Consider the following 27,483-nt stretch of genomic DNA (forward strand, 5'->3'; position numbering starts at 1 on the left):
TTGGGAAGGTGGTACAACCTTTTGGAAGAGGTAGGAAGGTTGTAGGAGAAATTTTTGGTGAGGCTTCAGACAGACTCGAACCGCGGTCGCTGAAGCGTTGGAGCACGGACCACAAGTGGGGCTCAGCTTCCGACGCCGAGGCCGACCCAACATGTGGCGCCCGCACTTTCCCAAACCCTGGATGGCAGCCTTCGAGGTTGATGGGACTACCCGCAGCAACTATCGTACTAAAATGGGTTAGACTGGAGGGTATTAATGACAGAGGCTGGGAAAACGAACCCACTAGAGTCTGGACGGTCGCGTGAAATACCTCAACCACAGGTGTCCTGTGATGGTACGTACTGACATCAGAGGCACGCGGAAGTCGCGGACAATAATCAAGCCGAACAATTCACATGGGCAACAGGCAATCATTCAAGGTGAAAGATGAGCAGTGCACAAAGACAAGAGAACTTTTTGATCATAGCTAGGATTATGTACTGATTCCTACGCAGGTCGTCTCAGACGGTGGCAACCTTAGGCTCGGCAAAAGGAGTATCAGGTCTCTCAGCGTGGATGGATTTGACAGAAGTGGTGGCCTTTGCTCTAAGGGCCTCACGGATATCCTCAAGACTTCTTTGCTCCCAACCTTCGTAACCAGTGGCACTAAGAGGGTGCAGTACACGGTTGTTTGGAGCACGTGCCCAATCCTCGACGCGAGGAGGAGGAATGCTGGTCATGACATCAATATCGGCAGCCAATTCGCGGCAGTAGTCGTCTAGGGGCAGGTCGTTGACATCGTTGCCGAATGGGTTCTCAATCTCGGTACCACTAAAAAAGGGTTAGTCTGATCAAGTGGTAAGGGGGAAGTAGGGAAGGAGAACATACATCTTACTGAGACCGAGAATGATGTAAGCAGCCAGTATGGTGCCAGGGATGGTAACCCAGTCGAGATACTTGTACAGCTGGAAGGGCAAGACAAGAACATATGCCCAGGTGATTTGCGAAATAGAGATGGTATAGGCGATGGGTAGAGGAGTGTTCAGCACACGCTCGGTACCGGTGAGGACATCTGCCAGAGAGCCTATGTTGTTCATACTCCAAGTTTGATGGATCGGGCCTGGCATGAGCTTCTCCTGCATGACATGTTCCATGTAAGAAGACAGATAGGTCAGGATCTCGAGTGGTGGATTGCCAAGGTTCTGTGTACAATGGTCAGCATGATCTTGATGGCTTCCGTTCGACTCAGCTTACATCATTGGCGCGCTTGATCAATTTGCGGGGGTTGGATTCAGCAAACGAGACGCCCAGGTACTCGCCGACGTGCTTCCATGGGGTAGTCTTGCCCTTGCGTAGGGCGACTTGATCAGCAGTACCAGCCATAAGGTTAAGATGGGCAACCAATGGCTCTAGATCCGGGTACTCGAGGGCTGGCTCGAAACGCAGGCGATGCTTCAGGGCAACGGCGAAGGCATTGACGAGATTGAGAGCACTGAGCTTGTCCAGCAAGTCCCGCTTTCCCAGCTCCTCGGACTCGCTGTGTCGCTCTTCGACGTGTACCCAGATCAGGCGTGCCATGTTGCGAGAAGTCAGCATCAGCTGCGACCAGTACTTGCGTCCGTCATTGTAGCGCTCATATGCTGTCGATGAGCGGAACGACAAAGCCAGACCGACCACGAAACCCAGCACTGTCAGCAAGAGTGAGTTGATGCCCAGGTTGGTAACAAATTTCGAGATGAGCGTGATTGCAGTTGCCCAGCCGCCGATGAAGAGAAGCGGAAGGATCATCTTTGGCAGAACACTGCCGTGCAGGCGCATGAAGAAGGGTAGCTTCGAGTGTCGTGCCATATCTCTGGGACCGGCGAAGTAGTCCTCCATTTCGAGGTGGTGGGGTTGCGGTCTACGGGACGAAGCATGGAAACCCTGGGCCTTCCATGTTGCCTCACGAGAGACATTGACAGATGGAGTGCCTGTAGACATGGTGGCCGTGGTGCTTCCTGCAAAATCGGACGAAGCCATGGCGCTTAGTTGTTGAGTTGATTGCGCTAGATTGACTTGAACGGATGAGTTCGTGAATGATGGAAGAAAAACTCAAGCAAGTGAACAAAGAGACATACGACAAAGGAATGTAGTCGAAAGCAAGTGAGTGAGTGAGTGAACGCAGTTGAAAGATTCAAGTGCAGTTTCGACAACAAAGAATACCGTCGTGTTTCATCATGTATCGGCATGCAGCAATCACGGCGCCACCGGGTCAAGGCTCTATTGTAATACGAATAGCTGCGCAAACAGACGACAAATCAATCAAGGCAGCGCGCGCGCGGTCCGTCACATTTTGTTTGAGGCTGTGCAATATGCAAGAAAAGAAAAGCTCATCAAAAAGTCCCCTGAGCAAGAGTGACAGTGCAGATCTTTCTCCGCTCGATCGATCCTGGGGATCTCGAAAGTTGACACGCGACATTTCGGCTGTACCCGCTCGGCCACGAACCCGAGTTACTCAACACTGGCCTCTCCAATGCTGAACACCACAAGAACTTCTCGCAGTATCCATCCATGCTGAGTCCAGATGTTCATCGGAACACGCTGACCGGCAAACCACGAGAATGACTCCCTGCACGTCTTTCTCTCCGCCTCAGCAAAGCCCCCCTGACTCGCCGAGAAAGCTTCTCTTGGCCATCGTTTCGTCTTCGTCATCGCTTACCAAAACATGTCGCGGCCTCTGCATCTTCTTCGTCGTGTCAGATTACTTTCTGGACAGCTCAAACCTCTTTAGCAGCATTTTCCATATGAATCGCCTGGACCGGCAACTGCTGGTCTGCTCAACCATGCCCGCGGTTGCCTCACTATGCATGCACCTGCAACACTACATTTCCGTACCACGACATGCTGCTATTTTGTCACCAACACTACAGAACAAATTTCACCTCGGAATCCTTGCAAAAGCATATAGCGGACTTGGAAAAGAAGAACTTGGAAAGCATACATGTTAGAAGACAATAGGCGTACACCTATTCATGCCGTCAAGCTCGCACCCGGCCACAGCCTTGTAGACGACAAGTTCTCCTCGCTTGGGCAGTCAGTACTGCCTGTCTTGAGCACATCACATACTGGGTGGCCCTAGTTGTTTCTTGGACCAAGCCAGCTGCGAGTAGTCTCACACTCAAGCCTAACAAGACAGTTGTTTTGCATATCAAGCCGTTGCTCGTAACTGAAAGAGAAGAGGTAAGGGTCATCCAAGTGCATGTACAGAAGCTTGGTGTTTTAGTGGGCAGAACGCTGAAAGCTGTTCCGAGTCAGAATCTATTGATGAACAGGCTCCTTTGTGCGGAAGCACAACAGAATACATCACATTAACCCTATGAGGTCGACTGACTGGGAACGGCTCTACATGGATTGCCCTCATAGTCGTGGCTGAACAAAATCCGTGCTCACTAATTTTGTGAGTAAAAATAGACCAATTCAAAGTTCGCCGCCCCGGATGCAATTACAGAAGACTACGTCGCCCTCGTGGTTCGTTGCCATCCTGCTACTGGCCTCGACGAATCGCTGGATCATTGGGCCAACAAGGATCGTTCCCGCAAAACGGATGAGCAACACAGTCGGGACACTGACATATCATGCCAAAGACCAGCAAGAGCATTTGACTGGACCCTGATGAAACAAATCTTGGCGACTTTCGGCAGAACCTTCCCGAGCATCCGCTCCTTTCTCTCCAGACTCAGCGGATCCACCCTAATGGTCTCGACCAAGCTATTCAACTCTCCTATTGCCAGTGCACCTCCTGTCAATTCCGGCAAACACGGTTTGATTAGACTCGAAAATCATGGTATATTCTCTCTTGTCCTTCCTTCTTTGCCCGAATTGGTGCTTCTCTCTTGCATTTGCGTGGTTGGCTTCCAAGCGTTGAGCTCGTAATTCCTGCTTTGCAAGTTGTACTTGTGTGTAACCACAGATCCACTCATACCAACCTGCTGTGAACACAACCGACCTATCGTTGTAAGTATGTTATCTCTTTATAAGTTCAAGTCTAGCAGAAGAAATGTTCCTGATCAATCTTCAATGGCAGAATCAGAAAAGCACATCTCAATATGTGGCTCGAGAACAAATCACAACCTCTCGCCGGGAATCTGACCCAAGTCTATGATGTTGTCGAGCTCTCAGATGATGAGGACCAGAGTTCCATCTGGAGCTGGTGTAAAGCGAAACTACCGCATCTGATTGGCACACCGCTCTCCATCTTGTCATGGGCTTTCTCACTTCGTTTTCTACTGTTGCTTTGGCGATCTCTTTGGGATGGAGATGGCAGGCCAGAAATTGTTGCTGCATGCTACTTCGGCACGCAAGTTTCACTGATAAGTATGACGTAGAATCCTTTCTACTGTAGCCACTACTGACAGTCAGACAGTTGCACGAGTGGCCGATGATGGATGGCGATTCCTCTGTACTAATTCTCGCCTACGACCCAGACTTCGACTCGTTGGTCCAACAGTTCCACATGCTGATGTTATCATCACAACATGCGGCGAAGAAATTGACGTTGTTATGGACACTGTTCGAGCAGCATGTGATCTCGACTATCCTGCAGACAGATACAGGGTGCTAATCACTGATGATGCTGCCAATCCAGACTTGGAAACACAAATAGCAGCTCTGGCAATCAGAACTCCGGTCACACTCTTGTACTATGCAAGAACAACCAAAGGCGGTATGAAGGCAGGCAACATGAATTCCGCGCTCAACTATCTGCACAGTCTTGGTGCAGCCGAATTCTGCACCTTCTGTGACGTCGATATGGTGTTCGAACCAGAATTCCTTCGCGCCACGCTTCCTCTGCTAATCAACGACGATTCAGTTGGAGTGGCTGTTGTCCCGCAGGTCAGATCAAGCCAGAAGCTCTAACGTTTCATGATCCAGACTAACGCATTACTTCTATCAGAGGTTCTATAACGTACCGACCAATGATCCGCTTTACCAAAGTCTCAACGTGGATGGAAAGTTCGACGAAATCCAACGTGATAGCATGAATTGTGCATGGGTGACCGGCCCCGGTGTCGTGTTCCGTTGCAGTGCGATCAGAGACATTGGAGGATTTCCTGAGAATGCCCTGGCTGAAGATATCTTGACTGGCTTCACTCTTCAGGGTCGTGGATGGAAGGTCGTATACTGCCGCGAGGAGCTACAGTTTGGTCTCGTACCAGACACCTTCAAGGCTCACGTCACGCAACGAATGAAATGGGTAGGCGACTCCGACCGCTATTCTGATTTGTCACGGATACTGACAACTTCCAGTTCGTCGGACGGCTGCGCAACTCCCGCAGGCTCGACTGCGCTATATTCTCACCACTGGTGAAAGGCATGACATGGAAACAGAGGATCTCCGCGATATGTCATTGCGCCTCGCCCGTCGCGTCCATGATGAACAGGCCGCTCTGTTCCTGCATTATTCTTGTGCTCATTGCTTCGGGACGACCACTCATTACCGCAAAGTCGAGTGACCTGCAGAACATCATATTCGTATACTTTCTGTTTAGGATCACAAGTTTCATCGAAGATTTACTCGCGAGTACAGGGTGCGGCTATCTGGCGCTACGTCGAAGAATCGAAGGTATGCACTGGCTGCATACCCACCTGTTCTTTGCTCTCGCCAAAGATCTGTTCCCAAAGTCACTGGCCGGACCTCGTATTGGATTTGTACCGACTGCGTTGGCAGAGTCCAAGACCCAGGAACGTCACCCTGATCGCCGTCCTGGACTCGTTCAACGGCTGCGAGTGATGTTCCTTTATCAAGACCTGTGGTATCATGTTGCCTTGGCTGCATTCGCAGCAGCAGTCTTCGTGTTGGGACTCGTGAAAGCAGGCGACCACGGATCTCTGCAGTACCTCCTGACCCATGTGCTGGTTCCCGGCGCCGCATGGAGCAGCCACTTTGCCTCGCTCAGACCAATCGCATATGCTGTTGCACCTCCAACCATGCCAGAGCGACGGGAGCTGATGTATCAGGACTACGCTCGTCCAAGACCAGAGGAAAAAGAGAACGAAGACCATCTCCAACTACACCTGGAAGATGAGTCCCACGGCCACATATTTGAGGTCTGGCGACCAAAGGCGGAGCAGAAACTCGAGAAATGGGATGCTTGGGCATTCCTACCAGAGGTTCCACGAAATATTGGGTTGGCCTTCTGGGTTGTTGTTGGTCTGGGATTGTGACAGTGATTTCATGCCATTTGGACATACTTACTTAGATAGAGAAGTCAGTGACGCGAGGATGCGTAACGCTATGGTGCTAGGATAATAAAAGGAGTCTAAGCAGGCATGACTGTCATGACACAATCCTCAATCTGGTCAACATGTTCGAATATGGCCTGTCTGAATTTGTGTGCTCGCCTAGCAAGAGGTTAGCGCGTGCCAACACAAGCACAGCGGACAAACAAAGGACTGCCTTTCAAAGCTTCAGGAGCAGTACAAAACCAGTGCCATCAATCGTGATGGTGCAAAAGGATATCACCATCAACGGATCAAAAGGTTGTCGCAGCCGTGAATCGAACACGGGGCTCGTGCACATACTATTGCATGGCAAGCACGAATTTTACCACTAAACCACTGCGACTTGGATGAGGCTACTGGCGCTAGAAACACATATGATCTTGATCCTGGAAGACGTCTCTGCCGAAGGCGGGGCCTGTACCGGCGACTCAACCAAACCGCGGGTTCGGCTGTCTGAGAAGCTGTAGTCAAAACGTATCGAGCTTTCAACAACTGCAGTTTTTTGTCTGTCATGTTGAGAACGATGTTCTCCATCTGGATATTGTAACAATGGAATTTATCCGTACAATTGACAACCGTTGTCCAGACTAAACTTTGGCGGGATACCAAAGTTTGACGCCCACCCTGTCCGCCAAGCTCTGCTTACCGCGCCGAAAAAAAATTGTTCTTCACACCCCCCTCTCCCACCACGTCGACATAGTAAAAAAGACAAAAGAATAGTCAACTGTTTGTAGGAATAGCCGAAGGCGGGGCTCGAACCCGCGACCTTGAGGTTGGGAATATCTGGGAAGATAAGAGCCACACGCTCTACCGATTGAGCTACCCCGGCAGGTCTGATGATCAAGTTCACTGTGTGAACTGGCTGCTGACTGATGAAAGCAGGATCTCAATCTGCGTATATATACCTTCATCCATAGGAGCAGCTACGCTCAAGCTAAACGACATCAATACAAACTTACAACAATCCTTCCATCGCCTAATGTAACTCTCGCATCGTTCAACAAAAGGTATGCACACGTTACTATCTTCCCTTAAGACTGTTTCCTTCTCAAAAAGCGGAGCATAAAGTGTAAGGAAAGGTAAGTCACGTAAAGGGCTTTAACTTAACTCAAGAGAGTTATATTTGTGGATGTAAGCCTAATGCTATGACTGTCATTGTTTTGCTATACTTTAGACGATAGTTTCAGACTGAGCAGCAGGATCATTCTGCTCTTCTTTCACATCCGAGGCGATAGTCCCAAACCGAGTAACCGGTGCATTTTCATCTGATTCTTCATCTGAGGTGATGATCGATCTTTTGCGCTTTGTACCAGCCAAGACAGAGATATGGTCATCGGCGGCAGGAGACTGAGCGGCGTATGAAGCAGTGTCATTGGCGGCAGATGGAGCTTGCTGGGCTGAAGTACGAGTCTCATCCTCAGCATGAGTAGACTCGCGAGGAGATTGACCGGCTTGAGATCCAATCTCATCGGGGGCGGGAGCAGTGTTACCGGCTGTCGAAGGATTGGCACCGGCGGCGGGAGCAGTTTCGCCGGCTGCGGAAGGAGCAGGAAGGTCGCGCGCATTGGTGAGTGCTTGGACCATTGCGGAAGGCAAGGCAGGTGTTTGGACGTTCGGAGTGGCTCTCAGCGCCTGCATGCGAGGTCCAATGGCTGATGGCTGAGGTGCGCCGAGAGTGAGTTGACTGCCGAGATAAAGTCAGTAATGAGGCAAAGAAAGCGTCATCAGAATGTAGTCACCGATTTGCACTCAGAGCAGTACGTATAGCTCTTGCCAATCTCATGGTTTGATTGTAGGTACCGTCAAACCCGCGCTCGAGGAGTACTTCGGCGATATCGTAGAGTGAACGAAGCTGATCGTTCGACAAGTGAGGGTCGACTTGATGTGCCCATTCGGTCTCACGATTTGAGCGCTGGTTCTCTGTCTTCGCGTGCCGAGCGCGCGCGATGTCATGCGGATTGAATGGATCCATCTTGCGAAGAGTGTAGACAGAAGAGTGTAGACCGAAAAGTGTAGAGGAGGAAAAAGAAGGACGAGTGGACGGAAGCGAGTTGTCCAGATGGATGAAAGACAGGAGAGGATGAAAAAGCGCTAGTTGAAGTCGGTGACAAGGGGGCAAACATTCACTTCAGGCACCGTGTTGCGGTGTGCTCGAGCTACTTTCACATGCAGTAGTCTCAGAACCCGAGCAGACCTGACCGGATGAAATGTCAATGCATCCTCGAGCCCACATGACATTGAGATGTCGACCATTGTAGTGTCCTCCAGTGGTTTCTTCTTCATGACCAGGTACTCCATGGGTGCACACGACCTCATCGAACGAAATATCGACAAGTCTTCGAGCCTGTACAAGACTGGCCTGTTGATCATTGTTGTATGCTTTAGCTCCTCTTTCTCCACGACCTGGCATTTCGAGGTCCAATCAGACCTGGGTGACTGGAATGCCGATAGGTCTTTGGGTCTGTACAAGGCTGACATATTGACCGTTGTAGCATGTTCCAGCTACCCCTTCTCTACGACTAGGCATCTCCAGATCCGAGCAGACCTAGAAGAATGACAGCTGGTAGCGAATGGAGCCAACATATGTTGGGAGATTGCTCGATGTGATATGGAGCTGCTATCGGTTCAGCACATACAGGAAGCGAGCACAATGCAGCGACGTGTATTGAGCGAGCAGAGGAAGCATCAGGGGATGTATACATTCGAGTAACAATCGTCGAAGAAAGCAACTTCATTCCAGTCGTGAGACACCATTTCTTCTCACCTCAGCCATTAAACCTTTTCTCATCTCAACAACTTTTCCACATCTCCCAGTCTCGACGCCTTGGTCTTGCTTCTCTTGCTGTCCTTTTCTTGGAAAGCCATCATCATGAGTTTGCGCTTCTCGGCTTGAATTTCGAGGGTGCGCTCTTCGATGCTGTCTTCCATGACAAGACGGAAGACGCTAGTCTTCTTTGTCTGTCCCAGACGATGCACACGATCGACAGCCTGATCTTCAATGGCAGGCGCCCACCAACTGTCCGATAGGATGACTTGATTGGCAGCGACGAGATTCAGACCAACGCTGCACACGCCCAAGCTCGCTAGCATGATGGTACAGTCTGGGTCTTCCTCGAGGGCGTGCAATGCTTGGTCTCGGAGTCTGACAGACATGGTGCCATCGAGTCTGCAGTATTTGAAGCCTTCGCGATCAAGTCTCGCTTGTACGATATCGAGGAACTTGGTCTATCGTAATGTGAGTCAGCGATCGCATATTAGCTAACGTTTTCACCATCACGTACCCATTGAGAGAAGACAACAGTCTTGTTTCCTGTACCCTTCTTTGATGCCTTGAGAATGTCGATGAGCGCTTCGAGTTTGGTGCTGCTAGCAACGAAATCGATTGACTCATCCCTGGCCTCATCACCAAAGTCGTTGGCTGGCTGAACGAGGACTGAGTTGTCCTTGAGCTCCGCGCGGCACATTGGGCACTTCTTCTGTGTTTCAATGACCCGCTCAATACACTCCCTGCCAAAGACATGTGCGCAAGGTGTGATGACAGGATTGTGCAAATCATCGAGGCAGACAGCACATTCTTCCTGTGATTGGATGCTCAACGAGAGCATATCCTGCAGAGCCTTGAGGTTTTCTGGAGTCATTTCGACAACCTTTTGTTTTGCAATTTGCTCCATCAGGTTAGTCACACGCTCTGAGCACATCTGCCAGTGATTGCAGACTTGGCGCAGGCGGAGAAGGATCTAAGAAAAACGCGTTAGAAAAAGTGTCGACAGTTGTGTAGAGCATAAAATCTCACCTCCAGCAAATATCGATACGTTTCAGCAGCTTTCTGGCCTTCAACCTTGCGGTATGATGACAGAGTGCCTTGAGCTTCTTTTAACAGTGCCGAGTATCTTTCCCTTTCCTTGTCTGCGAACTCGATACGGTGAACAAACTCAGACAGTTCTGGCAACTTGAGATCAACAAACTTCATCTCCTTGCGACGGCGCAAAGTGAATGAAGACATGATTGCCTGGAGAAGAGCTATCGCACTAGAGTCATTGTTCTTGACCGGACGAACGAGGACGCTGTTGAAAACTTCCAACTTCTCTAATCCTCCAGTAATTCCGATAAAGCGGAGCAAAGAGTAAAGATCCTTGAGCGAGTTTATGATAGGCGTGCCAGTCAGTACCCAGCGTGAGCGTGCAAGCACAGCAGTAACAGCGCTAGCACCTTTGCTGGTAGGATTCCGGACGTTGTGACCTTCGTCAAGGATGACACGTCGCCAATGGACCGAGTACAGTCCCTTTGACTTGGGTGGCTTTCCACCTGAAGCCCAACCGCTTGCAAGTGTCTGATAGGTGGTGATCACGACATCGTACTGCGAGAAGTCCTGAGGACCCATCGACTTCTTTCCGGCTCCATGGTAGGTGTATACACGTAAAGGTTGATCCTTACGTACATGTCGTGCAATCTGGATATGTTAGTGATGTACACAACTGTAAATTATGCGGATCACCCACCTGATCGCTCCAGTTGGACATTACAGATAGAGGTGCGACGATCAGGGTAGCACTCGATTCGGCTTGTTGACTTGGCGTAAAGTCCTCGAGGTCCGACACCAGCAGTGATATCATTTCCAGTGTCTTTCCAAGACCCATATCGTCAGCAAGGATACCACCACCTGCGAGAACAGGCTCCTTGTCCTTGATGGAGAAGTTGGTTGCAATGTTGGTGAATGCGTTAGGATAACGCTCGTGTCTGCGCCAAAGCTGTACGAAGTCTTTGGAGCCCTTGGCAGGAACTTTGGGATTTTCCTTATCAAGCATCCATGCAAGTGCTTGAAGCTGGTACGGAAGCATGGTTGTACTGAGTCGCATGGGCTGTTTGGCCTTGACCATGGCTGCAAGATCGTCCTCAGAAGTACCAAACTGTTCCGCAGCTCGGCTGACGTCTCTCGGATTGAATTGTTCGCTGCCACTGATGATGTCTTCCATAGTCTGCTCTTGTGAGCTACCACCAAGACCAGGTGGCTGTGAAGCAGTGAACTGAGAATTGGCAGCTCTCTTTCGTTCCACGGTTTGCTGCATTTTCTTCTGGTCGCGCTCAAACCTACTAATGTCCTGAGTTGGCAACCTGTCGACCATCATGCGTTCGCGAACTTCCTCACTCAAGGGTGAGCTCAGAGGAGGTCCAAAGAAGTCGATATTAACGGGACAGTCATATTGGCCGATGTCTCCAGAGAGCGATCCTTCCATGAGAAGCCAGCCGTTGTCAATGTATTTCGCGAGCTTGGCTGCCACATTTCTGTGGTATCCTAGTTAGTGTACTGTTCTTGTGATCAACAAATATCATGTCTGTGTACCTTCCGATGTGACCAATTTGCTCGTTTATCATGTTGTCGATTCGAACTTTTGAGTTTAGTGGGTGATTTGCAAAATCGCACCTTCTATAACTTACTAGCATTGGAGTCATAGGGATTACTCGGTTCTCGCTTTATGGTAATCCTCTCTCCGACAGTTGCAAAGCCTGTGTAAAAGCGAACACCAACGATTTTGGTGTCGAGAGAGCCATACTTCTGATACTGGTCGTGGGCTACAGGAGGGGATTGCGAAGATGCGACATTCTCGAAGATATCGTTGTCTTCTTCCTGGAGCCAAGCGTCGCGTTCAGCCTGACTGTGCTGCTGAGGTGGAGTCCATGGTGGGACTTGAGCGGTGCGACTTCTTTGCGATGAGGGACTTGGTTGAGTCCACGAAGGTGTACGAGCAAGACTCCGGTTTCCAGCAGCAGAGCTTTGTGAGTGAGAAGGTGTGCGCGTTGAAGATGTGCGCGACGTTTTTGGCGTCTGACGCGTCTCCAAGTTATCGCTCGTAAGATCAACGGCTTCTTCGCGTTTACGTTTCGAGGAATCTGATGACTTCCCTTGCTTGCCACCATTAGGGGCCATCCAAGGTATGGATCTGGGAGGCATGTTGCACGATCAATCGTTCGCAGATTACACCGACTGAGAAGAGTGGAATTGAATACAACGTGAATCTTTCGTGGTGCTCGAGTCGCTCGAGTCGAAGCCAAGACGTAGATCAAGCATACCCTGCACTAGCCAGATAAGGAAGGATGGCATAGTGGCCATTGCCCTTCCTATATGCAGGTTTATGTCATGCAGATAGCTATATAAATGCACAGTTCCTTTGATAGATAAGGAAAACACATCAAGATGCATGATTGTCGGCTCTCCGTGGTCTTTGCTACAATCTAGAAAGGACTGTGTACTTCGACGGCTTCAGCTCCGTCTGATTGTTGACGTGAGAGGGGGTGATAGTGACAAAATTTGGCACAATGGATCATTGTACTTGCATTAGAAATTCTGATTACTCTCTATATGCGTACATACTGTACGTGCAAGGTGCGAACCACGCCCTTGATGGATGGTATCATTCAAATAACAAAGAAAGAAGAAAAAGATAGAAGAGAAAGTTCATCATTCCAAACCAAGGCTGAGCTCGTGGTTTGCCCTTGCTCCAACCGCCAAACTCCTGCTTTTTGTTGGTATTGGTGTTCTTCAGCTGCCTTGCACAGATGCTGCAGCAATTAAAGCCATCAGAGCAGAGCTATGAGTCGATGCATCAGCCTTGCTGTATGGCCCAGACCACTTGAGTCCAAGACGGTTTTGCGAGTCGCGATCATTCTTCCAAATGCTCTGGGCGTTGGTCTCCAAGAAGTTCTTGAAGCCAGGATCTGAAGTCGCCGTGTATAGCTGGGCCAGGTTTCTGTTGAATATGCCTTTGAACTGTGACACATCGCCTCCGCAACCCTTTTCGCAGCTATCGTGCAAGACACCGTTGCTGTCAGTAAGAGTCTCAATCGCAGCCCAAGCGATGTCCCTGGCTGTGACAAGGTACGAATCGTCGAAACTGGCTTTTGATAGTTCGACCAGTGCTCCAAGAATGACGCCTTGATTGTAGGACCAAACAGTGAAGCCATTGTTCTTGCAAGAGCCGTCCAGTCCGTCGTTGATAGTGTTGTTCTTGGTGATCATTCCTGACTTCTCAAACCACTGCCATTCCTTGACTGCCCAGTTCAGGTATTTGATATTCCACGTCCGGCTAGCAAGGTGGGCAGCGACGCTCAAAAACAATTCTAATGACCACAGTCAGCAGAGTTCTGTGGAAGAACAGGTATGGTACTTATGCAACAAGGTAGTTCGCAATTTGAGCTCGACATCAGCGGGATGGCGTCCTGGACGCCGTCTCATCGCTGTCGACCAAACATACAAGACTGCCTCACTGATTTGTACCTTCAATATACGCACCATTTGCAATTGAATTCACGTAGGTCTTGTCCTTGTCCCACCAAATTCCACCATTGCAGTTGGTGGTCCAACCTTTGGCCATGTCGTCGAAGAGCTGCTCTGCGACGTTGAGGTACTTCTGGTCTTTTGTCAAGTCGTACGCCTTGATCCAGGCCAGAGCCCACCATCCTTCGTCATCGTAAAAGTCGCTTTTCGTCGTCCAAACATTCTTGTTGATCTCGAAGGTGTTCTGGAGGGTGTCCAAAAAGTTGGATGTCGAATCCAGGCCTTGCATGTCGGCCAGTGCAGTGATACACTCTGCACTGTTCCACCATCCTGTACCGTTGAAGACTCCAGTGCCCTGGTTGTACCAGTGCATTAATGCATCAGAAGAAGACCGGGCATGGGAGAGGTAGTCGTAAGCTGGAGCGGCTTGTGAGAGAACGAAGCTCCCGAGGAGCGGTAGAAGATATTTTGACAATCGAGCCATTGTTGAGGTATGTGATTGTGTTTGGGCAATAAAAGATAACAAAGAATGAATGTCTGCGAGCAAAGGGTCTGCGCCTGTAAAGATCTTATAAACTGTTTCGAAGGAGTGCCCTGGCTGAGCAGTTTCGGCCCAGCCACATAGTTAGTCCTCATGGTTGGTTTGGCGAGCAAAGCTATATTGGTTGCCCAAAAATAAAGAGGCTATAGCAGGATTAGGCGGTGCTTCATACAGATCACTCGCCTTGGCTGTTACAGCATGCCTGATTCTGATATGGTTCGCGCAGGTGAGACGGTGACAGCGGGCTAAGAAGATTCCAAGGACAAGGCATAGCTTAGGCTGTTCCAGCCGGTTTTTGGGCTCGCCATACTCGATAGTCTTGTGTTGTTATCTGAGAGTTGGGCGGATTCTTTGGGCTGTGTTTGGACCCTTGTGATAGAATAGCCTTGTTGCTTCCTCCTGACCTACCTATGTGCTGTGCCTCCAGCACCGGGTTCAAAATGGTTGTACTTCGATAGGCTACGACGTGCCGAAAGGGCCGGTAGATCGTCCAGAAGCTGGGAGCGGCTGCTAGAGACAGCCAGATCCGAAGCGACAGAGAAGCTCATGGAGTCAGTGCACTCGAGTATGTCCCAATGTGTCCAAGGCCATCCTACTGCAATTACGGCACGGTGATCCGTTGTCGCAAACATTGCGATTTTGCATAGCGTGTGATCTGAAACACACGCAGGAAAGACGGTATGTCAGATGCGAAGTTCTGACCACGGTCATCACCGTCCAGCAGCTTACTGTCTGTCATCACTGCAGCACATCGTGAACTTGGCGATTCGGTGTCCGACGTACATCTGCCTTGAACCGGGCTATGTGCCTTCGGCCATGTTGGTGGAGTGGAGGAGCACTATGCGCAGTGTTGCAAGACAACAAGTAGAGTGTGGATTGAGTGTCTTGTTAAAAATAGTCCAGGCTCGCTCAAGTCTTGGCTCAGGAGGATTGAGAAAGGCAATATGAAACAGCCAAGTCTTTCAAGACTTTTTAGACGACCGCACCTCGAGTTCTATCGAGTACTACGACAGTAAACAGAGATGATTTGCACTATGCCGATATGCTGTGAAAATCTAGCCGTGTTCACAGTGCGACAATGACCGGACTTGAGGACGATCTGCATAGCTGCAGCGGATTGTGGCATAACCATGTGGATGCGGCAATGCTGCACGAGCAGCCACCTGCACGACTTGCACGAGACAAGATGAGAATACCAGGAACTGAGTCTTGGGAGGTACGTGAGTTCTTGCTGATCAAATGCTGAAGATAAGGCAACGGTACTACCCTGGAGACTAAGATGTTGTGCGACTTGGTCACTCGCAGAACGATCTGCGTCTGTTGGCGCCCGGGAACGAGTAATATATTTTGCCACGGCGAAAAATACTTCAATAAAATCAGCTATCTGATCAGGTCTCGTGGTCTAGCGGTATGATACTCGCTTAGGGAGATCGTTTAACGACGTTCTTGAAAACTCTAAGTCTATATTGCGAGTGGTCCCGGGTTCGATTCCCGGCGAGACCCTTCTTTTGCATGTTCAGAAGTACTTTTGGTATAGGGGAGGAAGAAGGGTGTTGTTGGGGTGAGTTCTTGGAAGGTTTGGTGAGAGGTGGTGGGGTGAAGCCTCGAATTTTGAATTTGGACGGCAAGACTTTCTGACGAGACCTTCTTTTGCAGCTGGCATGAGTGGGTGTCCAGGGAATTGTTTGTTCAGGGAGAAAAATAGATGAGTTTAGATCCGGTTTTGGAAAGTTTGGGTTAGCAGACGGTGATGGATGGCTGCCCGGCGACGAGACCCTTTTTTGTTCTCCAATGCACGGCGAGACTTTTCTTTTGCTCATAGCATGTCTGTCAGAAACATACTTTTTGCCTTAAAGAGGACGCGACCACTTTTGGTGATCAGATGAAAGGTTGTTTGAAATTTTGTGGTAGGCTCCGTGCATCTCAATGGGAACGATGCCACAAACATATCCATCCCCATAAAGAGGCACAAACATGTTCTGATCCCAGAAACGTCCATTGAGAGCCCTTAGAGCCACCCCCTTATCAATGGCTCTTCTTGGACACACCACATGTTCATGACATCTTTATGGCTCTCCATAACCCCTTAGGATGCAGCAGGTTTGTTTGGAGGATGAATTTCCTCGAGATTTTGCTCTGGTTCCACGTCAGAGTGGTGGATGTCGTCCGATATCATCAGTAAAAAGGAAGGCGCGGCAAGATTCTCGCAAAGCAGCCGAGTCAGGAGCTCTTGAGAAGGCACGAGCAACTCAGGAACTAAGCCTCGAATTTCTCCAGCAGGCACATACCAGTTCGCGGACAGATTGCTCATCAAGTGATAAGTGTTTTCACAAGCCTCGAAAACCTTAGAGGTAGGATGAAGCTGTTGGTCCCAAGTCTCATTCCAGTCCACACCGCTGTCAAGGCATCGGTCGACTCTACCAGCGAAGTAGAAGCGATGAGACATTTCAACCTCAGCGCTTGGATAGTCGAAGAACGACTCAGGGATACCTTCTAGGATTGTGTGGTGTGTGTCACTGACTTTCCTGCCAGCCAGATCCTGTTGTGTCTCATGTATTCGCTGCATGAGTGCACGGGTATGGTTGTCATCCATCTCTTTAGGCAAATGTCCTTCCTCGTAAGGTCCAAATACACTGTGGAGTTCCAGACCTGTAAAACGTCAAAGCCTGCTTTGCTGCAGCTTGCTTCCAGGAGGCGCAGAGCGACAGCCGGAATTTCTTGTAACTTGTCAGGCGAGGATGTCGGGATCTTCAGGCGAGTTTTTTTTTGGAGGTGAAGCGGCGCTGGTGCGGGAAAGGTGGAACGGGAGAGATGAGCTGCTCGGAAGTGAGGCGGCTTGTGGTGATCCTGGCGGTGACAGTATAAAGATGTATGTCTTCTCTTTCTTGTATATCGAAGTGAACGTGGTCATGTTATGAAGGTAAAGAAGCTTAACATTAACAAAAAGTGGTAGAAAGTACAATATATACACGAAAAGGCCCATGAGATAAGTCATCCCAGGAGAATGTTGGTAGCAACAAGAGAGAGTAAGAAGAGAAGAAAAGACAGCGATGGCAGGATCAGACGGCTGGGATCGCTGCCCTGACATCGCTGAAGATCAGAATAGAAACCAACATATCTCGTCGGCCGAACAAAGAACTACCATATATCAACAATTGACAGGTATGGTGCAACACGCAAGATTAGAAAAACGATAACACAAATTGGCGAGTCCGCTTGGGGCTGAGTTCATCAAGAGCTTCCAGGAATGGCGGCCACAGATCTGGGCGGCGTTCAAAATGTAATAGATACAGCTTGCATGAGCACGGCTCAGCAGTCGAGAGTAAGAGGCGCCGAATGAGCAGAACGTGAAGTTCGTTTCCCGCCGTGAACGTATGGTCAAACACTTAGTCGGAGAAGACAAAGTAAGCAGTTCCAGATTTCACGGAGACGGTGCAACCAGAGGTGGAGCTGCATGACTCGTAGTTGCTGCCACTGCAGTACTGTCCGTTACTGTATCTGCATTTGCCGTCCATGTTGTCTCCCTCAAGGGTGATGGTGAAATCGAGCTTCTCGTTGGTGGTGGGAGCGTTCTGGAAGATTGCGAGCCATGCAGCACCGTTGGAGTAACCAACACCAAGGTTCAGAGGAGCATAGTTACCCCAAGGGTTAGCAGAGGATCCCCATTGGCAGCCATCTTCGGCTGAGACACCGGCAGGGTTGACATAATACTGGGCAGAGGTAGTTTTACCAGTCCACTCGTAGTAGGTGGCATCAGGGCAGGTCAGGTTTGCAGTGCTGCCGGGGTTGGCAGTAACGGGCACAGTCTCGCTCTCGGTACCGGGGTAGTCAGTACGGCAGACAGCAGCGCTCGAGGACATTTCGTTGCGAACAAGGACAGTAACCTCGGAGGTACCAGTGATGCAAAGAGTGTCGTGCTTGGCGTTGGTCTTGTAAAGCTTGCCGTTCTTGCAGAGAAGGCCACCAACGGACTGACCAGTCAAGCCCTGGGTGGAGGGCCAGTGGGCCTTTTGGTAGCCGGCAGGGCAGGCGTATGAGCAGTACATACCCTCGGAGCAGCAGCCGCTACCTCCGCAGTTGGAGTGAGTGACGGTCTTGATGTTGGTCAGACCAAGGAGGGAGCTTCCGAAGCCGGGCGACTGGACACCAGTCCAGCCACCAAGACCGAGGTAGTTAAGAGCAACGGCACCGTATTCAGAGGGGAAGTCGGAGCAGTCAATCTCTCCATCGGGGAATGTAGTGTCGAGACCAGCCGACGAGGACGAGGAAGAAGAAGAGGAAGCGGTAGAAGAGGCAGCACTCTGCTGGGATGAGGAAGCACTAGTGCTGACGAAGACGCTGGTCGAGCTGGAAGAGCTGGACGAGGTCGAGGTGAAGAAGGTAGTGCTGGCAGCGGCGGGGGGGGAAGAGGTCGAGGGCACAGCCGAGGACGAGGGGTCGGCGAGGGATGGTGCACCATTGGCCCAGACCAGAGTACCGTTCTTGATGCCCTCGAGGACTTCGGCCTCGGAGACGATGTTGCCGTTGAGCGAGTACATGACGATCGTGGGTCCAGCAACAAAGACGTCGACGTTCTCAGTTGCGGTAGCATCACGCTTCATCTCCTTGTGGTGTTGGTGGTGGGCGTGGTGGTTGTGACGAGGCACAGCGGCGGCCAGGCCAAAGGCGGCCGAGAGCATGACAAGCGAGGATTTCATTGTTGATCCGGTAAGAATGCGATTCGGTGTTGTTGGATGAGGTTGACTTTTCGTGGATGGAATGCGTTGCAAGTGAGTGACTGTCGTAGAGATCCAAAAGAGTGGATAGAAGCAGAGGCTTCAATTAGGTCGTCGATAGGTCCGGGGGAACGAGTGTCGGGTGCTACAACATGTAGATGGGCGGCGTGAAGGTCGAAGAGGAAGGAAGGGAGATGCGGAAGGGACGACCTTCAATGAACTATGTAAAATGATCCTGCCCGTTTCCGCCCTCAAGGCTTGTCGCAAAGGAGGCAAGTTCGCGTGCCTGCCAAGGTCATCTCGCGCCAGTGAGCCTCCTTCGCATGCTAATCCCCTCATGGCGTGTGTTGTAAACTGCTGCCGAAAGTCTAGAATATCACTGCCCTCCGAGTCTTGTTTACATATGCCTTTTTGTCCAGCAACTGACTCTCCAAAGCACTCACAACTCAGTGCGCGTAGGCACGTTATGCCAGCGACTACCTGTATTGTGAACAAGCTCCTCTGCCAGCTCCGGTGTGCCAGCAGCACGTCGAAGAGGGAATGCTAACAGGAACAAATAAACTCATCAAATTTCCCCATGCATGCTTGTTGGTCCCGACCGTTGATGGTGCCAAAGTCAATGATCGGCCGTCAACACACAGACCCTTGCGCAAATCACAAGATCTCGTCCTTTCTAGCACAGAACAAACCCCCGAGCTCCTGCACCTCTCATGCGAACCATGCGAATCGCCTTCGACCGTCGCTCTTCTGCCGAGCTGCCCGTCTTGCACACTGTTGAAGAAGCGCCCACGCGTGTTGGGAAGCCATGTAAGCGGCCAAGGGCACTGCCATGCTCGGTACTTGGCGATTGAGAAGTCTACAGTGTTTGTTGAGAGACTTGCGAGGAATGTAAGACCCTTGGCAGCTTGAAGACAAAGGTATGTTATGGTGAGAACAACAAAAACAGATTTGCCGTCTTCGAGATCGCTGTCTCTGCCGTCGATTCGTAGCAGGTGCTTCTTTTGTATGTTGCAATCTCGTTGCAATCTCCTTACTCCTGCCGGTTTACCGCCCGGATAAGATTAGGGCCTTGCTATACGATTATCGATACCATTCAAGTTATTCGTCATCGTGAAGTCAAAGCAGGGGCACTCGTCTGAACGACTTTCTGCATGCTGCATACTGTCTCTGTTATTCAAGATATGAGCATCTGCACGTCAACTTGGGTGTCCGATATATTCTCCAGTACTTGCGCTCCGGCGCAAAGCATGATCAAACTGTAGCGACTCGTGTGAGGAAGACACTTGAGCCTTGTTGGCAACATGATTGATGCTGTTGAGCTGCTAGGCTGTCGACTACGTAGCCGACACCCAAGCTTTGAGACATCAGGTGGGTCAATCTTACAGCAAGCGAGGGTAGGTCTAGATCTTGAGCTACACCATTCCTCGCACAACATTGTGCAAGAGCCATAACGCTCTGCATTGCATGTTGCAAACGTGTTCAGCATCCAATCTTCGACCTAGTTGCTACTGGTATGACCCTGGTCTTCTTCTGTGTCAGTCCTTCAAACACGACCCAAGCACTTCATCGACTGTTTACACACTCTGTTCATGTGCGTTATGTGCTTGAATAGCCAGTGTATGATGGTGAGTGTATACGCGCTGAGATGATCGCGTTTGACTAAAATGTCAATCGTCAGATAAAGCACCATAAGATTTTGGAATGTTTCTATCCTCATGCAAGAACCACGCCACGCGATGCACAAACAATTTGTCAAAGCAAAAGATAAAAGCAGCAGTAACGTCAGGATCCATCATTATCGACGGGCTGAGCTGCGTACAAGAGACCTCTGGCAAAAGGGAGGGCATCGTGAGCAACAAAACCAAAAAGACGTTCGCCCGACCAGAGGCTCGAACTCTGAACCTTGAGATCTCTAGTAATAAAAGTCTCACGCGCTGACCAATTGTGCCAGCCGGGCAAAGATAAGATAAAAGCGTAGATACAATATATATTCGTATGCCGAGACGCCAGACTCCAGTTGTTCAAGAAACCGTAATCAAATTCCCTACTCGTACCTCGTTGCATAGTTATTCAATGTGTATGTAGGTATTAGCGGAATATGTACGTGTCCAAGAGACTGCGGAGCAGGCCTGCTGCAATGGCAAGAAATTTACATGGAATGTACCAAATCCAAAATGTGTTTCTCGCAATCCTCCCAATACCTCTCTCTTTGTTCGTTCAGACGACCGGCACAGATCCAAGAGCAAGATCTGCGCAAGAAGGGTCGGAACAACTCGCTTGCAGAACACATCTCGCTGCCAGGTCCAACGTAATAGTAGTCAACCCACTGTGCCCTGGGTACAAGAAACTGCTTGCTGCAAACCGAACAGTGTTGCATACCAAATTCCTTGCTTTCGATTACCTTTTCGATCGCCGTATTGACAGGTGGAGACGCGTCTTCCGGGAGGAGTGCAGACAACTGTCCAACGTACTGAGAGCGAGCACAAGCGCGCGCACTCAATTCAAAAAGAGAAGGCGCAGCAGATCGTGCGGCTGAAGGCGGCGAAGGTCGTGTGAATGAAGCGGAATAGTCTGGTGCGGAATATGCGGTATACGCGCGAAACCGTGGACGGACCACCGACCCATCGATCTCGAAGAAAGTTGGAGACGATGAAGCAACATACGTAGATGTGGATTTGAGTCCTTGAGAAGCTGTATATAGTCGAGAGGCATATAGACGATGCAGCAAAGCCTCGTGTGATGGTGCAGTCATGTCGATCTCATGACAGTGTTTGCGTAATCGATGTAATTCGCGCAAACACTCGTCGACTTTGGAAGGAACGCTTCTGAGCATGTTCGAAGTCGGCAGAGGCAAAGGCTGTACGAAAGGGTTCGGGCTTAACGAAAGCTGCACTAGCTTGTTTTCGACCAGAGCAAGTAGCTCGAAGGGAAGGAAGGGAAGCTGATTGCCGGCGATGTTGAGCTCGTGGAGGTTGCGAAGACGGCCTATGGAGGGCGAGATTTCGGCCAATGAGTTCGAACGTAGACTCAGAACAGCCAGGTTACCGAGGTTCCACAGCTCGGACGGTAGCTGCTGCAGGTCATTTCTGGAGAGAAACAGCTTGATGCTTGGAGTGAGTGGTGCAAAATGGTCGTCTGTGATCTTCTGGGCGTCGTTGATGGGGACAGGAAGGCGGATAAGCTGATGAAGTGGCTTCAGGGTTTCGTTATCGATTCGACCAAGGTGCATGTCGCTGTGCGAAAACGTTAGTCGGTCGTGTGGAAACGATTTGGCAGCCAAACACTCACGAGAGATCGATCGAGTCCTTGCAAGCATCTACCGAGTTGAATACTATACTGGCGGCATGCTCCTGGATCGAGTCTTTCGGCTTGGTAGGAGTCTTCGAGTCTTTCGGTTTGGTTGGAGTTTGTAAGTCTTTCGACTTTGTGGGAGTGTGACGTTGAGTCAGGGGAGCGCCCTTCTGCATGTATTCATTGAAGGTCAGGCTCTGCATGCGTCGGTTGCTGCTCCCAATGCTGTCGGTCGAACTGTCGGAACCCAGCCAGACACCGCTATCGGGCTTCCTCGTCTCTCCTCGCACGCGTGCCATGATGGGAGAATTGGCATGCTGGTACCAAGGGCCGCGCACAAGTCGCTTGCGCCTATAGCCAGTGGCTTCGGACTCTTCGGACGCGTCCTCACTGAAGATGGGATCGCTGGACATGCTGCTGTCGTAGTCCCATCCCGCATGCCGCTTGCGGGACGGGAAGGCGGCCGGCGGTAGTGGCGGCGAGCTCGGAGGCTCATTGAAGACCTCTTCCGGGAGGACCGGCGGCGACGAAGGGATAAACATGGTCGGGAACAATCTTGACGAATTGCCCAGAGAGAATAAAGGAAGAGGAATAAAGTCGCGTCGCAAGCCTTGAAGACGCGTGCGGATCAACCCCGCACTTTTTGTCCACCAGCGTCATATCAGTCCATCCTTATCTCACTCACGTGTCGAGTTGCACTGAATAAGGGTCCGGGAAGGACGAAACGGTCAAGTACTCCGCAAGCCGCTTGATGTGCTTCAGTTGACTACACTTGCTGCCTCCACTGGATGCTACCAGCAGATTGTCAACCTTCTGTTATTACTAGCTCAGATCCAGTGCTCCATGCGCGGACCCTATTTTCAACTCGCTCTATCTGTGTCGAGCTCCCATATCCTCGACTCCTTGCGAGCGCAGCAATGTACTCATACTCCTCATAAACATCACCATCGACCTTGAATGCCCAGGGTGCTTCTTCATGCCTGTCCAAAATCTTCATTTCGGGGTTCAGCATGATTCTGACAAGCGCCTCGTCTGAGGATCTCTCCATAAGATCCCCGAACCACAACTGCCTCCTCTCCATCGTCATCGCTGGCCAGCCATCCTCATCGCATTTCACAGACTTCTCGCCTTTCCAGATAATGTAGTATATACAGCGAATAGGCCTGTGGCAGGCACAATCGCGCCAGTAGTAATTGTTCTCGCATCGTTGACCTTTCTCTGACTATCAGAACACCAGAATGTCAGTATGCATGCCTAATTACAGGTTGCTTTCGGCACAGTCTCACCCATATATGGGACGATTTATCAATCCAGAACTGTTCCCTTGTTCGTTTGGGCTGAACAGTACGTTTGCTTGTACGTCTTTGTGGCACGTTGGAGGTTTTGCTGACCATTTTGCTTTGTGCTGTAATTGCGTGTCCAGTGAAATTTTAGCGGTGTGTGACAAGGACTGTAATACGCTATGAGGCAGACTGCCGTCTATACCACTGCGACTCACCTGATGTCGGCAGATGATCATCCCAGCCTCCGAGGCTGGTCGACTCAACATGGGTGGAGTCTTGGACCCCTGGTCTTCGATATCATCGCTAGTGGGCTGCTACCGAATTCATGGCTAAAAATCCTGCTTCCACAAGACGACAGGTCGAATCGTTGAGAGGGTCTGGATGACAGGATAGGCACTATCGCCATGACCTGCCAGCTTCAGCAAGCATGGCTGGGAGCAAGTATCATTTTTTTTCTTTTGCGGTGTGCTCTCGTATTGCTAACGCGGGATGGTCTATGCGACGTTCAAAGCAATCTATTTCGACACGGCCCCCGAATTTTTCTCCACCCCTCGAGCGATATAGGAATAATGGGAATTACGCTCTACAAATGCCGTTGCCGGTGGTTCGTCACTGAGCGGCCGGGTCCGAGTCTTCATCATAGAATTCACACATACGTGTATCCGCATCCAGAGCCCTAGAAGTACGGAGCGCTTGTCACGTCAAGTACGAGGAACTCTTGGTTTGCAGTTGATGTATTTGCACAGGTTCCCTCGTTGTCGTTGTTATACTTTGCAATTCTTCAGGTAGGAATGAGTCACTACGGAAGTTCATGCAGGATGATTAACATGGCGGCTGATTCAACACGTCCGTGAGCGGCCATCTCATGCTTCATCTACTATACCACCAACCACCTGAAAAAGCAGTGGGTCTCTGCACTCCCAGCCTCTTCACAGGCTTGAGTCGATCAACGGGAATCAGGCTGAAATAGAGGTCATCCCTCAGATGCTCACGCTATCAGCTGTAACCAATCATCTGGACCTTCGTTCGATCTTTTATCATTTGCCTTGCCGCTGCTGGGATTGCGTGCCCGCGACACACGAAAATGAGATCTGGAAGTGTCAGAGACTCCGAGTTGGAATGGCTCGACGGCCAATCGCCAGGAGTGAATCATCTCGAGCCACGTGCGACCAGGAGTGGTGTCGTCTACGAGGTCACAAAGAGCGACGTGGATAGCGAGGACGAGATCACCACCACGAGCAAAAGAAAGGTCAACACGAGCAAAAGAAATGTCACCCCGAGCAAAAGACATATCAGCCCGAGCAAAAGACATATCAGGCCGAGCGAGGTGATGGCAAGCACGAGCTACGAGCGTATCAATACGAGCCATGAGGTAGTCGATCTGACCGACGAGGATGAAGAGGTCATTCGAGTCAGTGTCGAGGCTGATACAAACACGGATATCGCATCACAAGACTCCAACGGAGACGAATCACAGCCAGACGAGGAACCTGCGTCCCGCAGCTACCCAGCTGATGGTGGTACGACCGTCGATAGTTGGCTAGAAGAATGGCCAGACAAAAGTCCAGAGGAAGGTGACTTGGCAGTAAGTCTCAACGAGCAGCATCGAACGACGATGCAGGCAAATGCTAACATGCAGTAGGATATGCAACGATACTCAACAGCAGAAGAAACGTTCGTGGTGCCAGGAGAAAGACACAGCCAAAAGTTCAGAGACAAGAAGTATGGCAAAGCGTCAGTGTTTCACATCTTGGTGGTCTGGTCACAAATCCAACCAGACGACAGGCACTTCTGGCTACCTTCTGCTTTTGACTATCCTCGCGGCAGACCGTACGAGATTATCTGCGAGAGGGTATGGGCTTCGTGGCGTAGATGGCGACATGATAGTCTGATGATGGATGCTAGTCCTTCAATCGAGCCGTTTGGTAAGAGGGATTGGCCGAACGCCGGGCCCAAGATGCTGAATTTCCCTGAGCATCGTATACGACACAAGAAGCCACGCTCGAGTGATTAGTCGGTGCGTACACAAGTATGTAGTATTTGGCAAAAGTCCATTGTCTTGTACGACCGCCTTTCTGAAGTGCAGTGGTGCTGGAATGCTGTGCTCAAAGGATGAGGAGAGGGTCCAAAAGACTTGCGTCATGCTTCGCCGATGGCGGGGCGCGCCGGGCGATTGGTCAGCAGCAGACAAAGCTCCATAGACCAAATCCTGGCCACTTTCCACATCGCATCCCAAGCACACCATGGACGAACGCGTAGACTCACGGGCGGCCTCAGTTGAAGGCAACGACAACGCCGACATCAACGCACCCCTCAAAGCCGCTCCCAAACTCGTCGCACCCGAGCCCGAACACTGTCCCGGCCCCGAATCGCAAAGCGCCGGCAAAGGCGATGCCTGCGCGGGATGCCCGAACCAGCAAATCTGTGCCACCGCTCCCAAAGGCCCTGACCCCGATATCCCTCTCATCACCGCCCGCTTGGCTAGCGTCAAGCACAAGATTCTAGTCCTCAGTGGCAAGGGAGGTGTGGGCAAATCGACATTTACCACTATGCTAGGCCATGCCTTTGCTGCGAACCCGGATGCTCAGGTTGGAATCATGGATACCGATATCTGTGGCCCCAGTATCCCCAAGATGATGGGTGTAGAACAAGAGACCATCCACGTGAGCAATGCTGGCTGGAGTCCTGTCTGGGTCACCGAGAATCTGGGCGTCATGAGCGTTCAGTTCATGCTGCCCAACCGTGATGATGCTGTCATCTGGCGCGGTCCCAAGAAGAACGGCTTGATCAAGCAGTTCCTCAAGGATGTCGAGTGGGGCGAGCTGGACTACCTTGTTGTCGACACACCTCCCGGCACTAGTGATGAACATCTCAGTGTCAATAGTTTCCTCAAGGAGTCTGGTGTTGATGGTGCTGTCGTCGTCACCACACCACAAGAAGTCAGTCTGCTGGACGTGCGAAAGGAGATTGACTTCTGTCGCAAGGCTGGCATCAAAGTCCTCGGTATTGTCGAGAACATGTCTGGCTTTGTCTGCCCCAAATGCACCCATGAGAGCCAAATCTTCAAGGCCACCACTGGCGGTGCCAGGCAACTTGCTCAGGACATGTCCATCCCTTTCCTTGGAGCAGTTCCTCTGGATCCTCGCATTGGCATGGCTTGCGACTTTGGCGAGAGCTTCTTTGACAACTTCCCCGACAGCCCTGCATGCGACGCTCTTCGTCATGTTGTTCGCAGAGTCGGCGAAGAAATGGGTGTCGACACTTCTTACCAAGAGGACTGAGCTCTACATGATATGAACAAAGCAACACATCCAATTGCTTATCTGAACATTTCGATAACACGGAGGAGCTTGACATGCCGCTGACCATCCGAATGCGGTACGTGCTGCCATTAGTGCTATCTGACTCAAGAGATCCCCACATCAAAGGCCAGCTTCTGCCGTCCGGCAAGTCCTTGATGTCTCAGAGAAGCAGTACCGGCTACCATAGTCGCCACCTCACAGATTGGTGTGGGTTGAGGATCTGCTCCCACTGGGGTTCATCAGAGTCCAAGAACGATTCATCGGAGATTCAGCCAGAACCGTGGCGTGATGGAGGAAGGCGAAAACGAGACTGGACGGTGGTAGCTCAACGCTGAGGCGCAGAGTCAGGTCCTAGCTTTTGCAGCAGGCGATGCACTGCATCCGCAGCAAGGAAAGATATACTAAAGCATGGACGGGGTCGGCATATCCCCATGCTATTCTCCTACAGAACCAAAGTGGCGAAGAGGCAAAGTGTGCCTATAGCATTGCCGAAGACATACAGTAGGTAGACACAAAATCCAGGACTCTCCCTTGGAGCAATCAAAGGATCTGTCATCTCAATCCAATGGTGTTATTTTCAAAATCAATCGCTGTTCACACACCCGTCAAAAGACACAGATTTCGTCTATGTAAAAGAAGTTCTTCTCGCAAGGAAAATGTGTTTCCTGGTCATCGAGCAGAAAGCTAGCGAGAGGATTGTGTAGTGTATGTATAGCTACCGGAGCGTGCTCAGCTATCTCATGGATGGATCTAGTCGCCTCCTTTTCTTCTTCTGTTAACCTCCACCACGGAGACAGGCAAGAGCAAAGCAGCTACAGAAGATCTACCCCAGCAAAGA

General features: G+C 50.7%; 12 protein-coding genes across 12 annotated transcripts; 4 read left to right on the forward strand and 8 right to left on the reverse strand.

Annotated features, from left to right (window-relative positions):
- Positions 1-500: 500 nt before the first annotated feature.
- On the reverse strand, positions 501-1,959 carry M436DRAFT_40634 (uncharacterized protein; the record flags this gene model as incomplete). Its single annotated transcript, XM_013574758.1, has 3 exons — positions 501-810; positions 868-1,181; positions 1,234-1,959. The coding sequence occupies 3 exons, from the start codon at positions 1,957-1,959 to the stop codon at positions 501-503; spliced, it is 1,350 nt and encodes a 449-aa protein (XP_013430212.1).
- Positions 1,960-4,404: 2,445 nt separating this feature from the next.
- Positions 4,405-5,979, forward strand: M436DRAFT_11643 (nucleotide-diphospho-sugar transferase; the record flags this gene model as incomplete). Its single annotated transcript, XM_013574467.1, has 3 exons — positions 4,405-4,851; positions 4,913-5,212; positions 5,266-5,979. Coding segments are annotated over 3 exons (1,461 nt in total), but the record flags the coding sequence as incomplete, so codon positions are not given.
- Positions 5,980-6,908: 929 nt separating this feature from the next.
- M436DRAFT_40318 (uncharacterized protein) lies at positions 6,909-7,151 on the reverse strand (the record flags this gene model as incomplete). Its single annotated transcript, XM_013574705.1, has 1 exon — positions 6,909-7,151. The coding sequence occupies one exon, from the start codon at positions 7,149-7,151 to the stop codon at positions 6,909-6,911; it is 243 nt and encodes an 80-aa protein (XP_013430159.1).
- Positions 7,152-7,410: 259 nt separating this feature from the next.
- M436DRAFT_79054 (uncharacterized protein) lies at positions 7,411-8,212 on the reverse strand (the record flags this gene model as incomplete). The annotated part of the gene is made up of 2 exons (XM_013574990.1): positions 7,411-7,924; positions 7,980-8,212. The coding sequence occupies 2 exons, from the start codon at positions 8,210-8,212 to the stop codon at positions 7,411-7,413; spliced, it is 747 nt and encodes a 248-aa protein (XP_013430444.1).
- An 812-nt stretch (positions 8,213-9,024) lies between these two features.
- On the reverse strand, positions 9,025-12,166 carry M436DRAFT_39519 (putative SNF2 family helicase; the record flags this gene model as incomplete). The annotated part of the gene is made up of 6 exons (XM_013574562.1): positions 9,025-9,465; positions 9,522-9,977; positions 10,034-10,690; positions 10,740-11,523; positions 11,582-11,627; positions 11,677-12,166. 6 exons carry the CDS (start codon positions 12,164-12,166, stop codon positions 9,025-9,027), a joined length of 2,874 nt encoding a protein of 957 aa, XP_013430016.1.
- Positions 12,167-12,778: 612 nt separating this feature from the next.
- Positions 12,779-13,997, reverse strand: M436DRAFT_61094 (putative glycosyl hydrolase; the record flags this gene model as incomplete). Its single annotated transcript, XM_013574796.1, has 2 exons — positions 12,779-13,356; positions 13,529-13,997. The coding sequence occupies 2 exons, from the start codon at positions 13,995-13,997 to the stop codon at positions 12,779-12,781; spliced, it is 1,047 nt and encodes a 348-aa protein (XP_013430250.1).
- Positions 13,998-14,252: 255 nt separating this feature from the next.
- Positions 14,253-15,332, forward strand: M436DRAFT_61095 (uncharacterized protein; the record flags this gene model as incomplete). Its single annotated transcript, XM_013574797.1, has 6 exons — positions 14,253-14,280; positions 14,482-14,619; positions 14,725-14,732; positions 14,802-14,923; positions 15,114-15,270; positions 15,303-15,332. 6 exons carry the CDS (start codon positions 14,253-14,255, stop codon positions 15,330-15,332), a joined length of 483 nt encoding a protein of 160 aa, XP_013430251.1.
- An 808-nt stretch (positions 15,333-16,140) lies between these two features.
- Positions 16,141-16,647, reverse strand: M436DRAFT_61096 (uncharacterized protein; the record flags this gene model as incomplete). The annotated part of the gene is made up of 1 exon (XM_013574798.1): positions 16,141-16,647. One exon carries the CDS (start codon positions 16,645-16,647, stop codon positions 16,141-16,143), a length of 507 nt encoding a protein of 168 aa, XP_013430252.1.
- Positions 16,648-17,440: 793 nt separating this feature from the next.
- On the reverse strand, positions 17,441-18,751 carry M436DRAFT_61097 (SUN-domain-containing protein; the record flags this gene model as incomplete). The annotated part of the gene is made up of 1 exon (XM_013574799.1): positions 17,441-18,751. The coding sequence occupies one exon, from the start codon at positions 18,749-18,751 to the stop codon at positions 17,441-17,443; it is 1,311 nt and encodes a 436-aa protein (XP_013430253.1).
- A 2,167-nt stretch (positions 18,752-20,918) lies between these two features.
- M436DRAFT_40334 (uncharacterized protein) lies at positions 20,919-22,602 on the reverse strand (the record flags this gene model as incomplete). The annotated part of the gene is made up of 3 exons (XM_013574707.1): positions 20,919-22,002; positions 22,058-22,157; positions 22,209-22,602. The coding sequence occupies 3 exons, from the start codon at positions 22,600-22,602 to the stop codon at positions 20,919-20,921; spliced, it is 1,578 nt and encodes a 525-aa protein (XP_013430161.1).
- A 1,825-nt stretch (positions 22,603-24,427) lies between these two features.
- On the forward strand, positions 24,428-25,357 carry M436DRAFT_79059 (uncharacterized protein; the record flags this gene model as incomplete). The annotated part of the gene is made up of 3 exons (XM_013574991.1): positions 24,428-24,928; positions 24,986-25,077; positions 25,129-25,357. 3 exons carry the CDS (start codon positions 24,428-24,430, stop codon positions 25,355-25,357), a joined length of 822 nt encoding a protein of 273 aa, XP_013430445.1.
- Positions 25,358-25,586: 229 nt separating this feature from the next.
- M436DRAFT_79060 (cytosolic Fe-S cluster assembly factor NBP35) lies at positions 25,587-26,624 on the forward strand (the record flags this gene model as incomplete). The annotated part of the gene is made up of 1 exon (XM_013574992.1): positions 25,587-26,624. The coding sequence occupies one exon, from the start codon at positions 25,587-25,589 to the stop codon at positions 26,622-26,624; it is 1,038 nt and encodes a 345-aa protein (XP_013430446.1).
- Positions 26,625-27,483: the final 859 nt, after the last annotated feature.

Source organism: Aureobasidium namibiae (assembly GCF_000721765.1).
Source record: "Aureobasidium namibiae CBS 147.97 unplaced genomic scaffold scaffold_3, whole genome shotgun sequence".
Lineage (NCBI taxonomy): Eukaryota > Fungi > Ascomycota > Dothideomycetes > Dothideales > Saccotheciaceae > Aureobasidium > Aureobasidium namibiae.